Genomic DNA, 25,217 nt, shown 5'->3' on the forward strand with positions numbered 1-25,217 from the left:
TTTGATTTGTCTCTTCTGAGCTTCGATGAATTCTTTCAGCTCTTTGTTCCTCTAGGATGGACAAATGGAAAGTGGCATTCAAAAGCCAGTAAGCGTGCAAGTAAGTGCCGGGCTGGCTTTGGGCCCTTACCTGTTGCGCGCTGTGCAGCAGATCCATTCTCTCTTGGAGGATGCAAGCGTCGCGCTCCCTCAACTCGCACATTAGGGCTCGCTTCCATTGGTCCACGGCGCTCCTAAGCTCTTCTCTCTGATCCGCCGTCAGCACGTCATTCACGCCAGCGTGGCTGGCTTTTTCGCCGTCCGTGGCGGGGCAGTCCCGCTGCGGTAGCGCCTCGTACAACATGGCCTCCAGCTCCAGGATCCTCTGGGCCGCAATCCTCGTCCATCAGTGGTCCGGCGGGAGATTTGAGGGCGGCTTACCTTATGAGCCTGGTCCATGGAACACTTCCTGAAGTCCAACTCTTCATCCAGGTAGCCCTTCTGCTTGCAGAACATATCCTAGCACAGCTCAAGGTCAGAATTGTTGGGGCACATTGCCGGAGTTCCCCTTGGCTGATGTCGCGTGTCTGTCTACCTTCTCACTTTCAATGTCCAACATCTTCTGTTGAAGTGCTGACTTGGTCACTTTGATGTATTCTAACCACTGAGGAAAGGCTGCTGTCACATAAGCAGAATGCGAGAGCGTGCGTGGACGTGCGCGTTACCTTCTCGGCTAGGGTGAGAAGGGTCCTGGCGTGAATCACGACCACCTGCTCCTCGTTGGTGAGATTCTGCAAGAGCCCAAAGGCACAGCGTCAACAAGCTTCTTTCAGCGCAAAGCCTTCCAAAAGTCACATTTGAGCCGCCGAGTCTCGTGGAGTGCGAACATAAGGAGTTCGACATACACTTACGGCGTTATAGCCCAGGATGTCCAGCTTCTTCATCAGATCACTGATGACGATGTCCGGGGGAAAGGCGCAAGGAGCAATGTAAGGTGTCCTGGGACCTCGGGTTAAGGTTAGGGTTGCGAGGGACGCCTTACGTACGCTCACGCCCTCGGCCTCGCAGTAGATCTGCAAAGGGCTGAGGCCGTCTGGGAAACGGACTTGCAGAAACTTCAAGACGGGGGAGCGCCATTCCCTCTCCTGAAAGGCAGAGGCATGCATCCGTCCGTCCGTCCGTCCGTCCGTCACATCTCTGGCCTCAACACGCTTGTGCGAGTCTTCCCACCTCCAGCTCCAGGATGCGGAACTCAAGCAGTTCGTTTTGGTCTCGGATATCCTGGATGTGCTCTTTCAGACGCGCTTCTTCCGCCTCCATCCGCCTGACCTGAAAAGACAGTCAGACCTCATCTGCGGGGCTTCCCGACAGGTGTGACGCCAAGCGACTCCGCCCAGCGCCTTTCTTTCCGTCACCTTTTCGGCCAACTGCTGATTGCTCTGACGCAGCAGCTGCTTCTCCTCCACCCACTTGACATTCTAGAAGAGACAAACGCGTGGACAGCTTTGGAATGTTGTGTCATTTTCATCCACAAATTCTTTGGTTGACTGGAAAATGACATTTGCTTTTCTCCGCATTTTCCCAGCCACGTTCGGGGGGGGTTGGTCCAGTAATGCCAGACGGATGAGTGACTGAAGAATGTAGCTATTTTGTCTGAGAAAAAGGTGTGCTCATTGATGAGCTTACCTGTCCTTGTTGCTTCAGCGCTGACTCCAGATCTGCTACTCTGCTTTGATAGTGACCCATTTCTACCATCAGCTTTTCTCTGGTCTGAAAGGAGGAGGAGGGAGGCTCCTCCTCCTCCTTTCAGACCAGAGAACACCCGAGGCTGGGTGAGAACGGGGAGGCTGCGACCCGGCCGGGGGTTGCGGGAAGGGGCGCCACCTTGATCTCCTTCTCGGCGTCGTAGTCCCCTTCGCTGGTCTGGGCTAGCAGAGCGTAGGCTCGTTGCAGCGCTTGATATTCTTGCGTCAGCTGGCGGTAGCGAAGCTCCGCCTCTTCATGCACACACCAATGCAACACAGCACTAGTACCAGAATCAGTCAGACCCGCGACAAAGCACCCGCGACGCAAAGACGAGTCCGATTCCAGGCTGAAGAGGAATGTTTGGTGCCAATACGCTGGCAGAAATGGCGGGCTACCTCTTCGGGTTCCGTGTCGGGGGTTCTGTCGGTGTGAAAAGACAAGGACGATCCGTCCGAGTCCACCAACACGTCTTCGTCGTAGCCGTAAAATGTTTCGATGACCTGCGGGCGCGGAAGCAAACATCTCTCTGAACAAACTGAAGCGACACCTCACGATGAATCGACGAGAGGAACGATAGCGAGAAAAAGGCCATTTCATCTTGCGCAACACCAAGCAGCCGCAAACAAACAGACTCACCTTGCAGGACCTCACGCTTTGTTCCTCCTCAGAGATTCTCGACGTCGGTATCGTAGCAGCAAATCTCTCTCCTGTCGACACAAATAATAAAGAGATTCTTTGGATGCAAAGGGAACGAACGGCTCCGGCGCAGAAACAAACGCGACTCACAATGACATTTCTGACATGAGCTCCTGTCTCCAGAGCCTGAAAAACACGTCACCGGCGATGATTGGAGGGACGCTCGTCTTTTCCAAAAGTGACAACTACAGGGTGTGTCAGGGTTTTCCAGATTATCTTTATCGTATCATTGTGTTGCTTTGACTTTGACTGCGACCTGTAATAAATAATATTATTTATCCCTTATTTATCCCTATCGCTTATCCCTTCCTACGCAAAGTCGTAAAACACCCCTTGCTATGTTTTGACTAGAGGTCAAGGGCTTCCTCTATTCAATCCACTCTTACACCCACCCTGTTTCTCTTAATTAAAATGCTCGTGCAGGAGCCGAGAGTCAGACTTCATTCGTACAACGGATGGACTCTCCACCTGCAGGTGTCCAAAAGAACTTACTTGTCTCCCGTGTGGTTCTTGCAAAATAAGTTGGAGCGAGCGCAACTCTAACAGGGTGCATTTTGCCACTAGCTGCCTACGGACAATGACGTCGCGCTCGCGGCTCATGGTTGACGGGCTGAGCAGCCGGGCAAGTCCGTCGTTTTCAGCGCACAGCGAGTGGCAAAGGCGCTGACAAAACGGGAGCTTTGAGCTGCTGAAAACGGCAAAACAAGTCTAAAGCGTGTTCAAACGCGTGCGCACAATGCTCCTGCTTGAAAGGTCGGAATTTAAGGGGCCAATTTTTTGGATGGCGGCCGCCGGCCAAGCTTTGGACGGAAAAGGTTTCCTGGCGACAGCGAGCGAGCGCGGCGCTGCCGTACGTGCACCGAGTCGCCTGCCTGAAGACCTTGGACAAGTCGTCGATGATGTGCCGCTGCTCCACAACTTGAAGGAACTCCATTTCACCGTCCTGCTGGCCGCAACCGCGGTCCAGGTCATTGAGCGAACTAGGCCTTCTCTGTGGAACACAAATGCAGTGGACTCTGTTGGCACGCCGCCGTTGTCCGCGTCGACTTACCAAGCTTGCCATCTCCTCGTTCTCCTGGGTGACAAAGCGCACTTTGTTTTCAAGGCGACACAGCACCAGCGAGAGTTCTTCATTCTTCCTGCTCAGGCGTTTGTTTTTGTACAGGAGTGGCAGAAACTGGCTTTCTGTTTCTCTCAGTCGCTTTAGCTGCAAGCATGAAGTGCGGGATGTGAAAGACGCACAACACGCGGGCCAGAACGTATCCATTCCTTTTGCATCGGTTTGAACGGAATCGTGGCTTTGGCTCCCAATAAAAGACATCTACCAGGCAACCGACTCGCCGCGCCGCTCAACTAATAAGCAAGCGCAATGGGTGCCTCGCTGGATGGCGCGCATCAAACGTAGCGCAAACCTTCAAGCGTGCCGTCAATAAATTACCAGTTCATTGCGCTCTTCAGAAAGCAGGGCGTTTCGATCCTCCAGTTTCCTGATGACTGCGCTGAGCTCAGCGATTTTCAGATGAAACCGTCGCGTGTCCCGATCCTCCTGAGACTGAAAACGCCCCGCAACACACACACACAAGCACTCGTTCAAAGTTCAAAACTGTTTTTGTGCTACCTTCCTCCAGCAACGAACTAAGTCATGCGTACTGCAAGTGTGTGATGAGGTGGCTTACGCAATGAAGAGGATTGCTAGTAGCGGCGTTGACCCCACTTCCAGGGTAGTTTAGGCCCGCCCTTTGGGAATCCCTCAGGGCAGCGATCTGCTGCTCGGCAGCCTGAGTCTGCAGCTGAAGGCGGTGGACGTGGCCGGCCCCAGGGCTTCATCCAAAACACTAACCGCTCTGTCTTTCAGCTTGATCTCATCCGTCTGGATGTACAAACGGGGAGCGCTCAGGCAGGCGGGCAAACTCATTTGCCAGAATTGTGACAAAAACAAAGAGAGCAACCGGCCAATTTTTTTCTTGAATCGACTAGAACACCTTTGCTGTGACAAAAGCGAAGCGAGCAACCGGACATTTTCTTCTTGTGAAATAGAATAGAATAGAATGCCTTAGGTGTCATTGCACTGCAGGTATACAACGAAATTGGGAACATAGCCACGCACCGCACATCTGATCAGTCCTACCAGTCGGCGGATCTCCCTCTCGCAGTCTCTCTTGGTTCGGCTCAGCTCCTCCCGATGCTGGTGATGAGCCGATCGGAGCTCGGCCGCTCGGGACTGCCAGGCCTGCTGGGCCGCTGCCAGGGCTTCTTCCGCGCTCCTGGTGGAGGCGACACCGCTCGGTCTCCCGACACCGCCGCGTCTCCTCCACCTCCGCCAGCAAAGCGCCCCCCCTCCTCACCTGAGCAGACATTGCGCCACACCGGGCCGTTGAGACCGCAACGGAGCGCCGCGACGCTTACTGGGGACAAGCTACACAATACGGTAGCGGCCGCATCGAAGCCCGACGTGGCGTGCGGATAGTCAGACACGGATAGAGCGGATCACCTTGTCCATGGAGCCGTCCCTCAGGCTGAGGACCAAGGCATTCAGTCGCTGGATCTCTCCATCTTTGATTTTGATCACTCTCATCAGCTCCATTTCATGCTGCCGCAGTAATGTCTCCCTGGTAATGGCTAACTCTTTCTGCTTCTCCTCATGGAGTTTGCTTTTGAGTTCCGTCATGGCGGCGGTGGCACGGTGGTGCTCCGCCCGCAGGTCCTGACTTCTCTCTCTCTCCAGACAGCTGACCTGACATGACTTAGACTTAGACTTAGACAAACTTTATTGTCATCTTGTCTGCACATGGTGCATACAAAACGAAATTCCGTTGCATACGTCTTACAACAAAGTAGTGATATTGCAGTTGAATAGAAGTAACATATCCTATGAAAATATATATATATACATATATACTATATATATATATATATATATATATATATATATATATATATTAAAAATAAGTATAAAGTGCAGCAGTGATAATTATGCAATAGTGCAAGTAGGCAAAACAGTATTCAAGAGTGTGCAGAGGAATGCTAAACCATGTATTAAACTTCTATTTAAAGGGTTTATACAAGTTCAGTAAAGTTGGTAGTGCGAGATAGTGCAAGATAGAGGTCCGTAGTGTCATAAAGTACAGTTCTGTGAATGTGTGATGCAGAGTTCAGTTTAGAGCTCAACAGTTCTAGTGTTCAACAGTCTGATGACAGCAGGGAAAAAGCTGTTGCAGAACCTGGTGGACCTGCAGCGGATGCTGCAAACCTCTTCCCAGAGGGCAGCAGGGAGAACAGTCCATGGTGGGGGTGTGATGGGTCATTGATGATGTTACGGGCACGGGACATGCAGCGCTGAGATGAAATGTCCTGAATGGAGGGAAGAGGAGCCCCTATGATCCTCTCTGCTGTCCTCACCACTCTCCTCACGTTCTTCCAATCGGAGGCGGTGCAGCCTCCACACCACACAGAGAGACAGCTTGTCAGAATGCTCTCTATGGTGCTCCTGTAGAACGTCCTCATGATGGGTGGGGGCAGGTGGGCTCTCCTCATCCTCCGCAGGAAGTACAAGCGCTTCTGTGCCCTCTTGACCAGTGCCGTAGTGTTCATAGTCCAGGTGAGGTCTTCTGTGATGTGGACCCCCAGGAATTTGGTGGTGCTGACCACCTCCACAGCTGAGCTGTTGATGATCAGTGGAGCGTGGTGAGGCTGTTTTTTCCTGAAGTCGACAATGATCTCCTTCATCTTCTCCTCATTCAGGATCAGGCTGTTTTCTCTGCACCAGCCCACCAGCTGCTCCACCTCCTCTCTGTAGTCCAGGTCGTTGTTGTCTCTGATGAGCCCCACCACCGTTGTGTCGTCTGCTGACTTCACGATGTGATTGGTGGTGAACCTGAGGACGCAGTCGTGTGTCATCAGGGTGCACAGCAGGGGGCTCAGGACGCAGCCCTGAAGGGAGCCTGTGCTGAGGGTGATGACATCAGAGGTGTTCTGTCCGACCCGGACTGACTGAGGTCTGTTGGTGAGGAAGTCTAGCAGCCAGTTGCGAAGGGGGGTGTTGAAGCCCAGGTGTTCCAATTTTCCTACCAGATGCTGTGGGATGATGGTGTTAAACGCTGAGCTGAAGTCCAGGAACAGCCTCCGCACATGGGTGTTCTTCTCCTCCAGGTGAGCCAGGCTCAGGTGAAGAACGGAGGAGATGGCGTCCTGAGTGGAGCGGTTTTGCCGGTCGGCAAACTGGAACGGGTCAAATAATAGGGGGAGTCTGGAAACGATGTGACCTTTAAGCAGCCTTTCGAAGCACTTCATCATAACCGGAGTCAGTGCAACAGGCCGGTAATCATTAAATGAGGTGATTTGAGGTTTCTTCGGCACCGGAATGATGGAGGCAGTCTTAAAGCACGCCGGCACTGTGGCTTGGCCCAGCGAGGTGTTAAAAATGTCTGTGATGACCCCAGCCAGATGACTTGCACATTCCCTGAACACACGCCCAGGAATGTTGTCGGGGCCAGGGGCCTTACAGGGGTTGACTCTCCTCAGGGTCTTCAACACATCGGCGGAGTCAAGGCAGAGTACCTCCTCTTCCTGATGGGGGACAGTTTTAACTGCTGGAGTGCCGTTTAGTGCCTCGAACCTCCCAAAGAAGTTATTTAGACCATTTAGAAAGTCAGCATCAACTACACCCACCGGGGGGGGGGGAGGGTGAGTTGTAGTCTGTAATCGCCCGTATGCCTTGCCACATACTCCTGATGTTTTTGACGTCGTGGAAACGATCCTGAAATTTTCGACTGCGGTCTCGCTTCGCTATCCTGATCGCACGGTTCAAGTTGGCTCTCGCTGTCCTCAGTGTCTCCTTGTCGCCAGACTTGAAGGCAGAGTTCCGCGCTCGTAGCGTTTGACGTACCTCCTCAGTCATCCAGGGTCGTTGGTTGCCCCGGGTGATGATATTCTTAGTGGTGCTGACGTCCTCGGTGCATTTGTTGATGTAGGCTGACACAGTCATGGCACACGCATGTCTAATCTACATCGGGAAAACTGGGAGGGAGGGAGGCAGGCAGGGAGGCAGGCAGGGAGGCAGGCAGGGAGGCAGGCAGTGTCTGTCTGTTGAGGTTTTCACCTTGTTCTTCTCCTGCTGAAGTTCTAACTGGACGTCCATCAGTTTGGTTCTCAGCTCGTCATTGGCGGCCTGAAGGGCGTCCGTTCGCTCCGCCTTGGCCCGCCCTGCCGGAGCTCGTTTGGACATCTCTTACTCGAGTCTCGCCCGGTCGTCAGTCAGAGATCACAACATTTGTACCTGGAGAGCACAAACGCAGCGCTGTTTTCCACTGGCTTCGAACTCAACTTCAATCGGTACCGTAACTTACAACATCATAAACATAGAACTAGCTTGACTTATTCATTGAATAAATGCATTTGGTTCTTCAAAACTGCATCACGCAACATAGCGTGACCGAGACGGCCGTTATCCACCTGCGTGAAGTTATTTGGTGAAATGAATGAGATGTTTAAGACACCATCGTTCTGTCTCTATGTAGATGAAGGGAAATAATCGATTGCTGAAGGTCCAAAGGTGTTGTGATAAACAAATAAACATATTAGTGATTAGTGACATATTTGTGATAAACATATTAGGCAGGATAATCACATATGTTAACGTGACTGCCCACACTGTATTTATTTATGGTTATTTGTTAAATCGAGTACTGTTAGACATCAAATAGGAAGTGTTTAACATAAATGGAAGACGAAAGGGGTACTCACCATTGTAGCTCCTGCTGGTCAATGATACGAGCCTCTTCTTGCAGTGGAAAACATACAGCCAACAAACACCGTGGAACCTAAAGGAATGAAATTAAACATTAACATTTAGCCTCAACCAACATTCACAGATACAACGCAACGCAAACTACACAAACGTAAATCTTTTTAAACACAATGAGTTGTACTTACCGTGTACGCTCTAGACGGTCCACTTGCAAGCAGAAAATAAAGATATTTCTGTTGATAATCGTCGTGTTTGTATCCGGTGTCTCGCTCAAGGCCATTGCGCCCACAGATTTGAATTTTGGCGAGAGTTCAGCCTATTGACGTCATTTCCGCGGTGTAATACCCGCATATCTGAAACGGCAAAGTTAAGAGTAGAGTTAAATAAAGTTTTTAGTCAACGCAATAATTTACAACCGTTGACCAGTCGAAATAATCGTCGAAATTTGGCGTCTGTGGCTGGAAGAAGACGCCGAGTTCGACATTCCTCCCAAACGCCACACTCCCTCGCTTTTCAGGGCTAAAAAAAAACAGTTGTAATTACCTTGTACGCTCTAGACGGTCAAGTTGCAAGCTGAAAACAAAAATATTTGCCTTGTTAGTCATCGTGTTACTAACCGCTGTGTCTTGTTTGCCAGAATTGCCGCTTTCCTACTTCCTGTTGCAAGCCACGCCCACGGATTATAATTTTGCCGTGAGTTCCGCCTATTGACGTCATGTCCGCGTCACATGACTGCGACGTAATATTATCTAAAACTGTTTGTGCGGTATTGTGTTGTTCTGTGCGGTATTGTGTTATTCTGTGCGGCGTCGTGTTGTTCTGTGCGGCGTCGTGTTGTTCAGTGCGACGTCGTGTTGTTCAGTTCGGCATGGTGTTGTTCAGTGCGGCATGGTGTTGTTCAGTGCGGCATGGTGTTGTTCAGTGCGGCATAATGTTGTTCAGTGCGGCATAATGTTGTTCAGTGCGGCATGGTGTTGTTCAGTGCGGCATGGTGTTGTTCAGTGCGGCATAATGTTGTTCAGTGCGCCATAATGTTGTTCAGTGCGGCATGGTGTTGTTCAGTGCGGGATGGTGTTGTTCAGTGCAGGATGGTGTTGTTCAGTGCGGCATGGTGTTGTTCAATGCGGCATGGTGTTGTTCAGTGCGGGATGGTGTTGTTCAGTGCGGCATGGTGTTGTTCAGTGCGGCATAATGTTGTTCAGTGCGGTATGGTGTTGTTCAGTGCGGCATGGTGTTGTTCAGTGCGGCATGGTGTTGTTCAGTGCGGCATGGTGTTGTTCAGTGCGGAATGGTGTTGTTCAGTGCGGCATGGTGTTGTTCAGTCCGGGATGGTGTTGTTCAATGCGGGATCGTGTTGTTCAGTGCGGGGTGGTGTTGTTCAGTGCGGGATGGTGTTGTTCAGTGCGGCATGGTGTTGTTCAATGCGGCATGGTGTTGTTCAGTGCGGGATGGTGTTGTTCATTGCGGCATGGTGTTGTTCAGTGCGGCATGGTGTTGTTCAGTGCGGCATGGTGTTGTTCAGTGCGGCATGGTGTTGTTCAGTGCGGCATAATGTTGTTCAGTGCGGCATGGTGTTGTTCAGTGTGGAAAGGTGTTGTTCAGTGCAGGAAGGTGTTGTTCAGTGCGGCATGGTGTTGTTCAATGCAGGATCGTGTTGTTCAGTGCAGCATAATGTTGTTCAGTGCAGCATGGTGTTGTTCAGTGCGGCATGGTGTTGTTCAATGCGGCATGGTGTTGTTCACTGCGGGATAGTGTTGTTCAATGCGGGATCGTGTTGTTCAGTGCGGCATAATGTTGTTCAGTGCAGCATGGTGTTGTTCAGTGCGGCATGGTGTTGTTCAGTGCGACATAATGTTGTTTAGTGCGGCATAATGTTGTTCAGTGCGGCATAATGTTCAGTGCGGCATGGTGTTGTTCAGTGCGGCATGGTGTTGTTCAGTGCGGCATGGTGTTGTTCAGTGCAGGATGGTGTTGTTCAGTGCGGCATGGTGTTGTTCAATGCGGCATGGTGTTGTTCAGTGCGGGATGGTGTTGTTCAGTGCAGGATGGTGTTGTTCAGTGCGGCATGGTGTTGTTCAGTGCGGAATGGTGTTGTTCAGTGCGGCATGGTGTTGTTCAGTGCGGCATGGTGTTGTTCAGTGCAGGATGGTGTTGTTCAATGCGGGATCGTGTTGTTCAGTGCGGCATGGTGTTGTTCAGTGCGGCATAATGTTGTTCAGTGCGGCATGGTGTTGTTCAGTGCGGCATGGTGTTGTTCAGTGCGGCATGGTGTTGTTCAGTGCGGCATGGTGTTGTTCAGTGCGGCATAATGTTGTCCAGTGCGCCATAATGTTGTTCAGTGCGGCATGGTGTTGTTTAGTGCGGGATGGTGTTGTTCAGTGCAGGATGGTGTTGTTCAGTGCGGCATGGTGTTGTTCAATGCGGCATGGTGTTGTTCAGTGCGGGATGGTGTTGTTCAGTGCGGCATGGTGTTGTTCAGTGCGGCATAATGTTGTTCAGTGCGGCATGGTGTTGTTCAGTGCGGCATGGTGTTGTTCAGTGCGGCATGGTGTTGTTCAGTGCGGCATGGTGTTGTTCAGTGCGGAATGGTGTTGTTCAGTGCGGCATGGTGTTGTTCAGTGCGGGATGGTGTTGTTCAATGCGGGATCGTGTTGTTCAGTGCGGGGTGGTGTTGTTCAGTACAGGATGGTGTTGTTCAGTGCAGGATGGTGTTGTTCAGTGCGGCATGGTGTTGTTCAATGCAGGATCGTGTTGTTCAGTGCAGCATAATGTTGTTCAGTGCAGCATGGTGTTGTTCAGTGCGGCATGGTGTTGTTCAATGCGGCATGGTGTTGTTCAGTGCGGGATGGTGTTGTTCAGTGCGGCATGGTGTTGTTCAGTGCGGGGTGGTGTTGTTCAGTACAGGATGGTGTTGTTCAGTGCAGGATGGTGTTGTTCAGTGCGGCATGGTGTTGTTCAATGCAGGATCGTGTTGTTCAGTGCAGCATAATGTTGTTCAGTGCAGCATGGTGTTGTTCAGTGCGGCATGGTGTTGTTCAATGCGGCATGGTGTTGTTCAGTGCGGGATGGTGTTGTTCAGTGCGGCATGGTGTTTTTCAGTGCGGCATAATGTTGTTCAGTGCGGCATGGTGTTGTTCAGTGCGGCATGGTGTTGTTCAGTGCGACATAATGTTGTTCAGTGCGGCATAATGTTGTTCAGTGCGGCATGGTGTTGTTCAGTGCGGCATGGTGTTGTTCAGTGCGGCATGGTGTTGTTCAGTGCGGCATGGTGTTGTTCAGTGCAGGATGGTGTTGTTCAGTGCAGGATGGTGTTGTTCAATGCGGCATGGTGTTGTTCAGTGCGGGATGGTGTTGTTCAGTGCAGGATGGTTTTGTTCAGTGCGGCATGGTGTTGTTCAGTGCGGAATGGTGTTGTTCAGTGCGGCATGGTGTTGTTCAGTGCGGCATGGTGTTGTTCAGTGCGGCATGGTGTTGTTCAATGCGGGATGGTGTTGTTCAGTGCGGGATGGTGTTGTTCAGTGCGGGATGGTGTTGTTCAGTGCGGCATGGTGTTGTTCAATGCGGCATGGTGTTGTTCAGTGCAGGATGGTGTTGTTCAGTGCGGCATGGTGTTGTTCAATGCGGCATGGTGTTGTTCAATGCGGCATGGTGTTGTTCAGTGCGGCATGGTGTTGTTCAGTGCGGCATGGTGTTGTTCAGTGCAGCGTAATGTTTTTCAGTGCGGCATGGTGTTGTTCAATGCGGCATGGTGTTGTTCAGTTCGGGATGGTGTTGTTCAGTGCGGCATGGTGTTGTTCAGTGCGGCATGGTGTTGTTCAGTGCGGCATGGTGTTGTTCAGTGCGGCATGGTGTTGTTCAGTGCAGCATAATGTTGTTCAGTGCGGCATGGTGTTGTTCAGTGCGGCATGGTGTTGTTCAGTGCGGCATAATGTTGTTCAGTGCGGCATAATGTTGTTCAGTGCGGCATGGTGTTGTTCAGTGCGGCATGGTGTTGTTCAGTGCGGCATGGTGTTGTTCAGTGCGGCATGGTGTTGTTCAGTGCGGCATGGTGTTGTTCAGTGCGGGATGGTGTTCAATGCGGGATCGTGTTGTTCAGTGCGGCATGGTGTTGTTCAGTGCGGCATGGTGTTGTTCAGTGCAGCATGGTGTTGTTCATTTCGGCATAATGTTGTTCAGTGCGGCATAATGTTTAGTGCGGCATGGTGTTGTTCAGTGCGGGATGGTGTTGTTCAGTGCGTTATAATGTTGTTCAGTGCGGCATGGTGTTGTTCAGTGCGGCATGGTGTTGTTCAGTGCGGCATGGTGTTGTTCAGTGCGGCATAATGTTGTTCAGTGCGGCATAATGTTGTTCAGTGCGGCATGGTGTTGTTCAGTGCGGGATGGTGTTGTTCAGTGCGGGATGGTGTTGTTCAGTGCGGCATGGTGTTCAATGCGGAATGGTGTTGTTCAGTGCAGGATGGTGTTGTTCAGTGCGGCATGGTGTTGTTCAGTGCGGCATAATGTTGTTCAGTGCGGCATGGTGTTGTTCAGTGCGGCATGGTGTTGTTCAGTGCGGCATGGTGTTGTTCAGTGCGGCATGGTGTTGTTCAGTGCGGCATAATGTTGTTCAGTGCGGCATGGTGTTGTTCAGTGCGGCATGGTGTTGTTCAGTGCGGCATAATGTTCAGTGCGGCATAATGTTGTTCAGTGCGGCATGGTGTTGTTCAGTGCGGGATGGTGTTGTTTAGTGCAGGATGGTGTTGTTCAGTGCGGCATGGTGTTCAGTGCGGGATGGTGTCTTTCAGTGCGGCATGGTGTCGTTCAGTGCGGCATGGTGTCTTTCAGTGCGGCATGGTGTCGTTCAGTGAGGCATGGTGTTGTTCAGTGCGGCATGGTGTTGTTTAGTGCGGCATGGTGTTGTTCAGTGCGGGATGGTGTTGTTCAGTGTGGCATGGTGTTCAGTGCGGCATGGTGTTGTTCAGTGCGGTATCGTGTTGTTCAGTGCGGTATCGTGTTTCTCAGTGCGGTATCGTGTTGTTCAGTGCAGTATCGTTGTGTTGTTCGTATTGTGTTTAACACTTAGCCTCTAACACTTAGCCTCTAACACTTAGCCTCTAGCATCTAGAAGGTAAATAAATAGGAAGGAAGGACTCACCGGTGACGCCTTCGCCCACGTCCAAGCGTTGTACTTTGTATTTTCATCCTTCTGACAGTGGAAAACATAGCCAACAAACACCGTGGAACCTAAACGAATGAAAGAAAACTATCATTTGGCCACAACCAACATTCACAGATACAACACAATGTGACGTGCGGGGTTGAGGTTAAAGGTTGAGTGAAGGGCCCTCGTTTTAAACTACTTTTTTGAAAAGGATTGGGAACAAGTAAGACGTATTTAATTTATTTAATGGGAAGTAGTAAGAGCTATATAATTTAATCTATGTATTATATTCTATTGTATTGTATTCTGTTGTATTCTTTTGGATTGTATTCACACTAACCCCACTAAAACTTCAGCCCACAAAAACTCGCCTCTGGCGCCTAGCCTCTGGCACTTAGCCTCTAACACTTAGCCTTTAACACTTAGCCTTTAACACTTAGCCTTTAACACTTAGCCTTTAACACTTAGCCTAGAAGGTGAATAAATAGGGTTAAAGGTTGAGTGAAGGGACCTCGTTTTAAACTACTTTTTTGAAAAGGAGTGGGAACAAGTAAGACGTATTTAATTTATTTAATGGGAAGTAGTAAGACTTATTAAATTTATTTAATCTACTTTTCTTCCCAGGCAAAATTTGATGTGCTGCAATTCCAAATTTCCAAAGTGAATGAAGGAATGAAGTCCTTTAAATTATGATTTTGTATAAATACTAGGCATTAACACAAAATCGACGGCACAAAATGGGCAGACTTTACTTGTTTGAAAAGGACTGGTTACAAGACAGACTTTTTTAATTTATTTAATGGGAAGAAGACTTATTTAGTTTAATTGATCTATTTTTGTTCCCTGCCAAAATTCGATTTGCTGCAATTCCAAATTTCCAAAGTGAATGAAGGAAAGAAGTCGTTTAAATTATGATTTTGTTTAAATACTAGGCATAGACACAAAATCTACGGCACAAAATGGGCAGACTTTACTTGTTTGAAGAGGACTGGTTACAAGACAGACTTTTCTGATTTATTTAATGGGAAGAGGACTTATTTAGTTTATTTAATCTATTTTTGTTCCCTGGCAAAATTGGATTTGCTGAAATTGTATTTTGCCAAATCTCGATTTGAGACCTGATAGGAAGTATTAAACGCTTAGTTAAATCAATACAAGTTGGTAATAAGAGCGAGTAATGTTGGTTGAACCGATGAATGAAGGTTGAAAGCAATTTAAATTATGACTTTGTATAAATACTAGATATTAACAGAACATCTACTGCGCAAAATGGGCAGAGTTTACTTGTTTGAGAAGGAGTGGCTTATTCAAAACTAAGATTTATTTAATCTGTTTGTTCCCAGGCAAAATTGGATGTGATGCAATTCCAAATTTCACCACATGATGGTGCCCAATTTTGACTTCATAGGACATATTAAACACTTAGCTTGTTATTATGTTCAAGGTAATCAGATTTGTTTATTATTCTAATGGCCTCTTCAAAACTATTCTGGATTACTACTTTGGATCTATTCTACATTACTTGGCAACAACATACTCTGTAACAGATTAGGCAGTATAATCACATATGTTAACTTGAGAGTGCCCACACTCAATCTACTTATCGTGATGTGTTAAATCAATTACTGTTAGACATTATTTGTCTGATAATCTACCAAATCTTTGAATTGAAGAATTTGTGATTTAATTAATAGCTTGTTCAGGGTAATCAGACTTGTATATAATTCTAATGGCCTTCTTTTGAAAACTATTCTGAATTACAACTTTGGATCTTATATTACTTTGCAACAATCTACTCGGTGACAGATTAGGCAGTATAATCACATATGTTAACTTCAGTGCCCACACTATTTATTTATGGTTATTTGTTAAATCAAGTACTGTTAGACATGAAATAGGAAGTGTTTAACATAAATGTTATGGCTACTCACCATTGTAGCTCGCTCCTGGTCAATGATATGAGCCTCTTCTTGCAGTGGAAAACTTGCAGCCAACAAACACCGTGGAACCTAAAGGAATGAAATTAAACATTAACATTTCGCCCGGACCAACATTCACACGTACAACGCAACGCGGCTACACTTCTGCTATTACAAACGTAAATCTCCTTAAACACAACGAGTGTTACTTACCGTGTACGCTCTAGGCAAAATTGGATGTGATGCAATTCCAAATCTATCTGAAACGGCAGTTAAAAGTAGAGTTACATCAAGTTTTCTTTTTTAATCAACACAATCATTTACAACCGTTGACCAGAAAGAATCGTCGAAATTCGACGTCCCCCACAAACGCCACGCTCACTCGCTTTTCAGGGCAACAAAAGTACTTCTTTTTAAAAACGATGAGTTGTACTTACCGTGTACGCTCTGGACGGTCCAGTTGCAAGCAGAAAATAAAAATATTTCTCTTGTTAGTCGTATGTTACCATCCGCTGTGTCTTTGTCAACATCGCCGCCATTTTCCTACTTCCTGCTGCGAGCCACGCCCACGGATTTAAATTTGGGCGGAAGCTCTTTCCATTGGCGTCGTTTTCGCGTATAGCAAATCCGATTGGTTGGGAAGGGGGCACGGTTATGCAGCCGAGGGGTCCTGTGATCGGTGGGATGTAAAGTAGGCGTCGACGTCACGTCCGCGTCACGTGACCACGACGTGGCAGACGTCATATAGCAACCGCTGTTTTGTTTAGTAGACTTACAGTTGTTATGCATTGACATAATGGCGCACACACCAAATAGATTTAAATAAATTAAATAATTCTTCTGCCCACTCTCTTTTAAACAAGTTAACTCTCCCCGCGGATTTGAATTCCGGCGAAAGTTACGCCCATCGACGTCACGTATGTCACGTGACCACGACGTGGCAGATGTCATATAGCAACCGCTGTTTTGTTTAGTAGATTTACAGTTGTTATGCATTGGCATAATGGTGTGCACTCAAAATAGATTTAAATAAATTAAATATTTCTTCTGCCTACTCCCTTTTAAACAAGTTAACTCTGCCCACGTCCATTGACGTCTTGTCTGCGTCACGTGACCACGACGTAGCGACGTCATATAGTAACCGCTGTTTTGACCAGTAGACTTAGTTATTATGCGTTGACATAATGGCGCACTGGTTAGCATGGCCACCTCTTAAGCATGATGATGCGGGTTCGACGCCTGATCAATGTTAGCATGGAGTGAGCTGAAGTGCATGGCGCTGAAGATTTGAATCTTTGAAATGCGCTGAGGTCTGACATATCAGGCAGAATGGTTTGCCATCACGTTCAACAAAAAATAGAAACTTTCCCACTCTGATTAAAACGTCCTGTGTTCATCTACGTATTTTCGTTTTGCTGTGCATCTTTTCCCTGCCATTTCGAGAGCCCAATTGACACTCATAGTTTAAAGAAATGTGTTTGCCCATCCTACTTTGTGGAATTTCACCACATGCGCTTTTGACCAAAATACCAAATTGAACTCAAGTGAAGCCAACACGCACAACCCCCCCCCCACACACACACACACACACACACACACACAAATGTTGATATGAACATAAAAGAGCCGCATGCGGTTCGGGAGTTGCGGCTTGGCCAAACCTGTACTATACAACTTTATTTGTATAAAATTTTCACAACAGCTGTCACACAAACAAAGCGGGAAAAACCGAAGACGTGCGTGTTCCGCCCACGCTGGATTTATTTGCACCTTTGAAAAGACACCGTATTGCCGCAGATGTGGCAAAGAGTACTTTTGGGCATCTGAGACGGAAGGATGTCCAAAGCATCACGTCACCTGCTCTGGTAGGCATGGTGGTGGGACGTTGAGGTCAACCGCTTTGGGGTTGGCTGACTCTTTGATCGCAGGATGCCACACACTTGAAGACAGAAGCAGAAAAGCAGAGCTAAATGCAAAATGTACTCACCGGTGACTCCAATTTTTTTCCCCCCTGAAGAAACAGCTGGACGGGTGGCCCCGGCTGGCCAGTGGGACTCTTGTTATTCTGACCCTTTTTAGTGCGCGTTTGGGGCAACAACCGTTTTTTGTGGCGCTCTCTTCTGGTTCAAAAGTGCCCTGCATGTGAATTTGCTTTTCCTGCCTTCTGATTGGATGAGCGCCGGTGTGACGCGGTGCCTCTGTCACCGTGGCGGGGGGTATACGTTGGCATCGGAGCGTCTGCCAACGTCTGAGACCGGCTGGCAGTGTATCGGAGGTGTTGAGTGCGGTGCCGCTGGAGCTCACTCACCAGCTGGTGTTAGGGCCACAGAATGAAGGCCAAGGAGAAGAATAGAAAGAGAAACAGAAACTTCTCCTCCAATTGTTTGATTTGTCTCTTCTGAGCTTCGATGAATTCTTTCAGCTCTTTGTTCCTCTAGGACGGACAAATGGAAAGTGGCATTCAAAAGCCAGTAAGCGTGCAAGTAAGTGCCGGGCTGGCTTTGGGCCCTTACCTGTTGCGCGCTGTGCAGCAGATCCATTCTCTCTTGGAGGATGCAAGCGTCGCGCTCCCTCAACTCGCACATCAGGGCTCGCTTCCATTGGTCCACGGCGCTCCTAAGCTCTTCTCTCTGATCCGCCGTCAGCACGTCATTCACGCCAGCGTGGCTGGCTTTTTCGCCGTCCGTGGCGGGGCAGTCCCGCTGCGGTAGCGCCTCGTACAACATGGCCTCCAGCTCCAGGATCCTCTGGGCCGCAATCCTCGTCCATCAGTGGTCCGGCGGGAGATTTGAGGGCGGCTTACCTTATGAGCCTGGTCCATGGAACACTTCCTGAAGTCCAACTCTTCATCCAGGTAGCCCTTCTGCTTGCAGAACATATCCTAGCACAGCTCAAGGTCAGAATTGTTGGGGCACATTGCCGGAGTTCCCCTTGGCTGATGTCGCGTGTCTGTCTACCTTCTCACTTTCAATGTCCAACATCTTCTGTTGAAGTGCTGACTTGGTCACTTTGATGTATTCTAACCACTGAGGAAAGGCTGCTGTCACATAAGCAGAATGCGAGAGCGTGCGTGGACGTGCGCGTTACCTTCTCGGCTAGGGTGAGAAGGGTCCTGGCGTGAATCACGACCACCTGCTCCTCGTTGGTGAGATTCTGCAAGAGCCCAAAGGCACAGCGTCAACAAGCTTCTTTCAGCGCAAAGCCTTCCAAAAGTCACATTTGAGCCGCCGAGTCTCGTGGAGTGCGAACATAAGGAGTTCGACATACACTTACGGCGTTATAGCCCAGGATGTCCAGCTTCTTCATCAGATCACTGATGACGATGTCCGGGGGAAAGGCGCAAGGAGCAATGTAAGGTGTTCTGGGACCTCGGGTTAAGGTTAGGGTTGCGAGGGACGCCTTACCTACGCTCACGCCCTCGGCCTCGCAGTAGATCTGCAAAGGGCTGAGGCCGTCTGGGAAACGGACTTGCAGAAACTTCAAGACGGGGGAGCGCCACTCCCTCTCCTGAAAGGCAGAGGCATGCATCCGTCCGTCCGTCCGTCCGTCCGTCACATCTCTGGCCTCAACACGCTTGTGCGAGTCTTCCCACCTCCAGCTCCAGGATGCGGAACTCAAGCAGTTCGTTTTGGTCTCGGATATCCTGGATGTGCTCTTTCAGACGCGCTTCTTCCGCCTCCATCCGCCTGACCTGAAAAGACAGTCAGACCTCATCTGCGGGGCTTCCCGACAGGTGTGACGCCAAGCGACTCCGCCCAGCGCCTTTCTTTCCGTCACCTTTTCGGCCAACTGCTGATTGCTCTGACGCAGCAGCTGCTTCTCCTCCACCCACTTGACATTCTAGAAGAGACAAACGCGTGGACAGCTTTGGAATGTTGTGTCATTTTCATCCACAAATTCTTTGGTTGACTGGAAAATGACATTTGCTTTTCTCCGCATTTTCCCAGCCACGTTCGGGGTGGGGGGGGGGGGGGGGGGTTGGTCCAGTAATGCCAGACGGATGAGTGACTGAAGAATGTAGCTATTTTGTCTGAGAAAAAGGTGTGCTCATTGATGAGCTTACCTGTCCTTGTTGCTTCAGCGCTGACTCCAGATCTGCTACTCTGCTTTGATAGTGACCCATTTCTACCATCAGCTTTTCTCTGGTCTGAAAGGAGGAGGAGGGAGGCTCCTCCTCCTCCTTTCAGACCAGAGAACACCCGAGGCTGGGTGAGAACGGGGAGGCTGCGACCCGGCCGGGGGTTGCGGGAAGGGGCGCCACCTTGATCTCCTTCTCGGCGTCGTAGTCCCCTTTCGCTGGTCTGGGCTAGCAGAGCGTAGGCTCGTTGCAGCGCTTGATATTCTTGCGTCAGCTGGCGGTAGCGAAGCTCCGCCTCTTCATGCACACACCAATGCAACACAGCACTAGTACCAGAATCAGTCAGACCGGCGACAAAGCACCCGCGACGCAAAGACGAGTCCGATTCCAGGCTGAAGAGGAATGTTTGGTGCCAATACGCTGGCAGAAATGGCGGGCTACCTCTTCGGGTTCCGTGTCGGGGGTTCTGTCGGTGTGAAAAGACAAGGACGATCCGTCCGAGTCCACCAACACGTCTTCGTCGTAGCCGTAAAATGTTTCGATGACCTGCGGGCGCGGAAGCAAACATCTCTCTGAACAAACTGAAGCGACACCTCACGATGAATCGACGAGAGGAACGATAGCGAGAAAAAGGCCATTTCATCTTGCGCAACACCAAGCAGCCGCAAACAAACAGACTCACCTTGCAGGACCTCACGCTTTGTTCCTCCTCAGAGATTCTCGACGTCGGTATCGTAGCAGCAAATCTCTCTCCTGTCGACACAAATAATCCGCCTTTGAGATTCTTTGGATGCAAAGGGAACGAACGGCTCCGGCGCAGAAACAAACGCGACTCACAATGACATTTCTGACATGAGCTCCTGTCTCCAGAGCCTGAAAAACACGTCACCGGCGATGATTGGAGGGACGCTCGTCTTTTCCAAAAGTGACAACTACAGGGTGTGTCAGGGTTTTCCAGATTATCTTTATCGTATCATTGTGTTGCTTTGACTTTGACTGCGACCTGTAATAAATAATATTATTTATCCCTTATTTATCCCTATCGCTTATCCCTTCCTACACAAAGTCGTAAAACACCCCTTGCTATGTTTTGACTAGAGGTCAAGGGCTTCCTCTATTCAATCCACTCTTACACCCACCCTGTTTCTCTTAATTAAAATGCTCGTGCAGGAGCCGAGAGTCAGACTTCATTCGTACAACGGATGGACTCTCCACCTGCAGGTGTCCAAAAGAACTTACTTGTCTCCCGTGTGGTAATAAGTTGCAGCGAGCGCAACTCTAACAGGGTGCATTTTGCCACTAGCTGCCTACGGACAATGACGTCGCGCTCGCGGCTCATGGTTGACGGGCTGAGCAGCCGGGCAAGTCCGTCGTTTTCAGCGCACAGCGAGTGGCAAAGGCGCTGACAAAACGGGAGCTTTGAGCTGCTGAAAACGGCAAAACAAGTCTAAAGCGTGTTCAAACGCGTGCGCACAATGCTCCTGCTTGAAAGGTCGGAATTTAAGGGGCCAATTTTTTGGATGGCGGCCGCCGGCCAAGCTTTGGACGGAAAAGGTTTCCTGGCGACAGCGAGCGAGCGCGGCGCTGCCGTACGTGCACCGAGTCGCCTGCCTGAAGACCTTGGACAAGTCGTCGATGATGTGCCGCTGCTCCACAACTTGAAGGAACTCCATTTCACCGTCCTGCTGGCCGCAACCGCGGTCCAGGTCATTGAGCGAACTAGGCCTTCTCTGTGGAACACAAATGCAGTGGACTCTGTTGGCACGCCGCTGTTGTCCGCGTCGACTTACCAAGCTTGCCATCTCCTCGTTCTCCTGGGTGACAAAGCGCACTTTGTTTTCAAGGCGACACAGCACCAGCGAGAGTTCTTCATTCTTCCTGCTCAGGCGTTTGTTTTTGTACAGGAGTGGCAGAAACTGGCTTTCTGTTTCTCTCAGTCGCTTTAGCTGCAAGCATGAAGTGCGGGATGTGAAAGACGCACAACACGCGGGCCAGAACGTATCCATTCCTTTTGCATCGGTTTGAACGGAATCGTGGCTTTGGCTCCCAATAAAAGACATCTACCAGGCAACCGACTCGCCGCGCCGCTCAACTAATAAGCAAGCGCAATGGGTGCCTCGCTGGATGGCGCGCATCAAACGTAGCGCAAACCTTCAAGCGTGCCGTCAATAAATTACCAGTTCATTGCGCTCTTCAGAAAGCAGGGCGTTTCGATCCTCCAGTTTCCTGATGACTGCGCTGAGCTCAGCGATTTTCAGATGAAACCGTCGCGTGTCCCGATCCTCCTGAGACTGAAAACGCCCCGCAACACACACACACAAGCACTCGTTCAAAGTTCAAAACTGTTTTTGTGCTACCTTCCTCCAGCAACGAACTAAGTCATGCGTACTGCAAGTGTGTGATGAGGTGGCTTACGCAATGAAGAGGATTGCTAGTAGCGGCGTTGACCCCAATTCCAGGGTAGTTTAGGCCCGCCCTTTGGGAATCCCTCAGGGCAGCGATCTGCTGCTCGGCAGCCTGAGTCTGCAGCTGAAGGCGGTGGACGTGGCCGGCCCCAGGGCTTCATCCAAAACACTAACCGCTCTGTCTTTCAGCTTGATCTCATCCGTCTGGATGTACAAACGGGGAGCGCTCAGGCAGGCGGGCAAACTCATTTGCCAGAATTGTGACAAAAACAAAGAGAGCAACCGGCCAATTTTTTTCTTGAATCGACTAGAACACCTTTGCTGTGACAAAAGCGAAGCGAGCAACCGGACATTTTCTTCTTGTGAAATAGAATAGAATAGAATGCCTTAGGTGTCATTGCACTGCAGGTATACAACGAAATTGGGAACATAGCCACGCACCGCGCATCTGATCAGTCCTACCAGTCGGCGGATCTCCCTCTCGCAGTCTCTCTTGGTTCGGCTCAGCTCCTCCCGATGCTGGTGATGAGCCGATCGGAGCTCGGCCGCTCGGGACTGCCAGGCCTGCTGGGCCGCTGCCAGGGCTTCTTCCGCGCTCCTGGTGGAGGCGACACCGCTCGGTCTCCCGACACCGCCGCGTCTCCTCCACCTCCGCCAGCAAAGCGCCCCCCCTCCTCACCTGAGCAGACATTGCGCCACACCGGGCCGTTGAGACCGCAACGGAGCGCCGCGACGCTTACTGGGGACAAGCTACACAATACGGTAGCGGCCGCATCGAAGCCCGACGTGGCGTGCGGATAGTCAGACACGGATAGAGCGGATCACCTTGTCCATGGAGCCGTCCCTCAGGCTGAGGACCAAGGCATTCAGTCGCTGGATCTCTCCATCTTTGATTTTGATCACTCTCATCAGCTCCATTTCATGCTGCCGCAGTAATGTCTCCCTGGTAATGGCTAACTCTTTCTGCTTCTCCTCATGGAGTTTGCTTTTGAGTTCCGTCATGGCGGCGGTGGCACGGTGGTGCTCCGCCCGCAGGTCCTGACTTCTCTCTCTCTCCAGACAGCTGACCTGACATGACTTAGACTTAGACAAACTTTATTGTCATCTTGTCTGCACATGGTGCATACAAAACGAAATTCCGTTGCATACGTCTTACAACAAAGTAGTGATATTGCAGTTGAATAGAAGTAACATATCCTATGAAAATATATATATATACATATATACTATATATATATATATATATATATATTAAAAATAAGTATAAAGTGCAGCAGTGATAATTATGCAATAGTGCAAGTAGGCAAAACAGTATTCAAGAGTGTGCAGAGGAATGCTAAACCATGTATTAAACTTCTATTTAAAGGGTTTATACAAGTTCAGTAAAGTTGGTAGTGCGAGATAGTGCAAGATAGAGGTCCGTAGTGTCATAAAGTACAGTTCTGTGAATGTGTGATGCAGAGTTCAGTTTAGAGCTCAACGGTTCTAGTGTTCAACAGTCTGATGACAGCAGGGAAAAAGCTGTTGCAGAACCTGGTGGACCTGCAGCGGATGCTGCAAACCTCTTCCCAGAGGGCAGCAGGGAGAACAGTCCATGGTGGGGGTGTGATGGGTCATTGATGATGTTACGGGCACGGGACATGCAGCGCTGAGATGAAATGTCCTGAATGGAGGGAAGAGGAGCCCCTATGATCCTCTCTGCTGTCCTCACCACTCTCCTCACGTTCTTCCAATCGGAGGCGGTGCAGCCTCCACACCACACAGAGAGACAGCTTGTCAGAATGCTCTCTATGGTGCTCCTGTAGAACGTCCTCATGATGGGTGGGGGCAGGTGGGCTCTCCTCATCCTCCGCAGGAAGTACAAGCGCTTCTGTGCCCTCTTGACCAGTGCCGTAGTGTTCATAGTCCAGGTGAGGTCTTCTGTGATGTGGACCCCCAGGAATTTGGTGGTGCTGACCACCTCCACAGCTGAGCTGTTGATGATCAGTGGAGCGTGGTGAGGCTGTTTTTTCCTGAAGTCGACGATGATCTCCTTCATCTTCTCCTCATTCAGGATCAGGCTGTTTTCTCTGCACCAGCCCACCAGCTGCTCCACCTCCTCTCTGTAGTCCAGGTCGTTGTTGTCTCTGATGAGCCCCACCACCGTTGTGTCGTCTGCTGACTTCACGATGTGATTGGTGGTGAACCTGAGGACGCAGTCGTGTGTCATCAGGGTGCACAGCAGGGGGCTCAGGACGCAGCCCTGAAGGGAGCCTGTGCTGAGGGTGATGACATCAGAGGTGTTCTGTCCGACCCGGACTGACTGAGGTCTGTTGGTGAGGAAGTCTAGCAGCCAGTTGCGAAGGGGGGTGTTGAAGCCCAGGTGTTCCAATTTTCCTACCAGATGCTGTGGGATGATGGTGTTAAACGCTGAGCTGAAGTCCAGGAACAGCCTCCGCACATGGGTGTTCTTCTCCTCCAGGTGAGCCAGGCTCAGGTGAAGAACGGAGGAGATGGCGTCCTGAGTGGAGCGGTTTTGCCGGTCGGCAAACTGGAACGGGTCAAATAATAGGGGGAGTCTGGAAACGATGTGACCTTTAAGCAGCCTTTCGAAGCACTTCATCATAACCGGAGTCAGTGCAACAGGCCGGTAATCATTAAATGAGGTGATTTGAGGTTTCTTCGGCACCGGAATGATGGAGGCAGTCTTAAAGCACGCCGGCACTGTGGCTTGGCCCAGCGAGGTGTTAAAAATGTCTGTGATGACCCCAGCCAGATGACTTGCACATTCCCTGAACACACGCCCAGGAATGTTGTCGGGGCCAGGGGCCTTACAGGGGTTGACTCTCCTCAGGGTCTTCAACACATCGGCGGAGTCAAGGCAGAGTACCTCCTCTTCCTGATGGGGGACAGTTTTAACTGCTGGAGTGCCGTTTAGTGCCTCGAACCTCCCAAAGAAGTTATTTAGACCATTTAGAAAGTCAGCATCAACTACACCCACCGGGGGGGGGAGGGTGAGTTGTAGTCTGTAATCGCCCGTATGCCTTGCCACATACTCCTGATGTTTTTGACGTCGTGGAAACGATCCTGAAATTTTCGACTGCGGTCTCGCTTCGCTATCCTGATGGCACGGTTCAAGTTGGCTCTCGCTGTCCTCAGTGTCTCCTTGTCGCCAGACTTGAAGGCAGAGTTCCGCGCTCGTAGCGTTTGACGTACCTCCTCAGTCATCCAGGGTCGTTGGTTGCCCCGGGTGATGATATTCTTAGTGGTGCTGACGTCCTCGGTGCATTTGTTGATGTAGGCTGACACAGTCATGGCACACGCATGTCTAATCTACATCGGGAAAACTGGGAGGGAGGGAGGCAGGCAGGGAGGCAGGCAGGGAGGCAGGCAGGGAGGCAGGCAGTGTCTGTCTGTTGAGGTTTTCACCTTGTTCTTCTCCTGCTGAAGTTCTAACTGGACGTCCATCAGTTTGGTTCTCAGCTCGTCATTGGCGGCCTGAAGGGCGTCCGTTCGCTCCGCCTTGGCC

At 50.2% G+C, this 25,217-nt stretch overlaps 1 protein-coding gene across 1 annotated transcript; it reads right to left on the bottom strand.

Annotated features, from left to right (window-relative positions):
* Positions 1 to 16,926: 16,926 nt before the first annotated feature.
* Positions 16,927 to 18,754, bottom strand: LOC148379564 (janus kinase and microtubule-interacting protein 3-like). The gene is made up of 6 exons (XM_088367636.1): positions 18,500 to 18,754; positions 18,314 to 18,379; positions 18,184 to 18,252; positions 18,030 to 18,107; positions 17,740 to 17,973; positions 16,927 to 17,660 (listed from the first exon to the last, which is right to left on the bottom strand). Exons 1-6 carry the CDS (start codon positions 18,752 to 18,754, stop codon positions 17,544 to 17,546), a joined length of 819 nt encoding a protein of 272 aa, XP_088223762.1. The 3' UTR covers positions 16,927 to 17,543.
* Between the last annotated feature and the right edge of the window lie 6,463 nt (positions 18,755 to 25,217).

Source organism: Syngnathus floridae, chromosome 22 (genome assembly GCF_059516105.1).
Source record: "Syngnathus floridae isolate MCC-2025c chromosome 22, RoL_Sflo_1.0, whole genome shotgun sequence".
NCBI lineage: Eukaryota > Metazoa > Chordata > Actinopteri > Syngnathiformes > Syngnathidae > Syngnathus > Syngnathus floridae.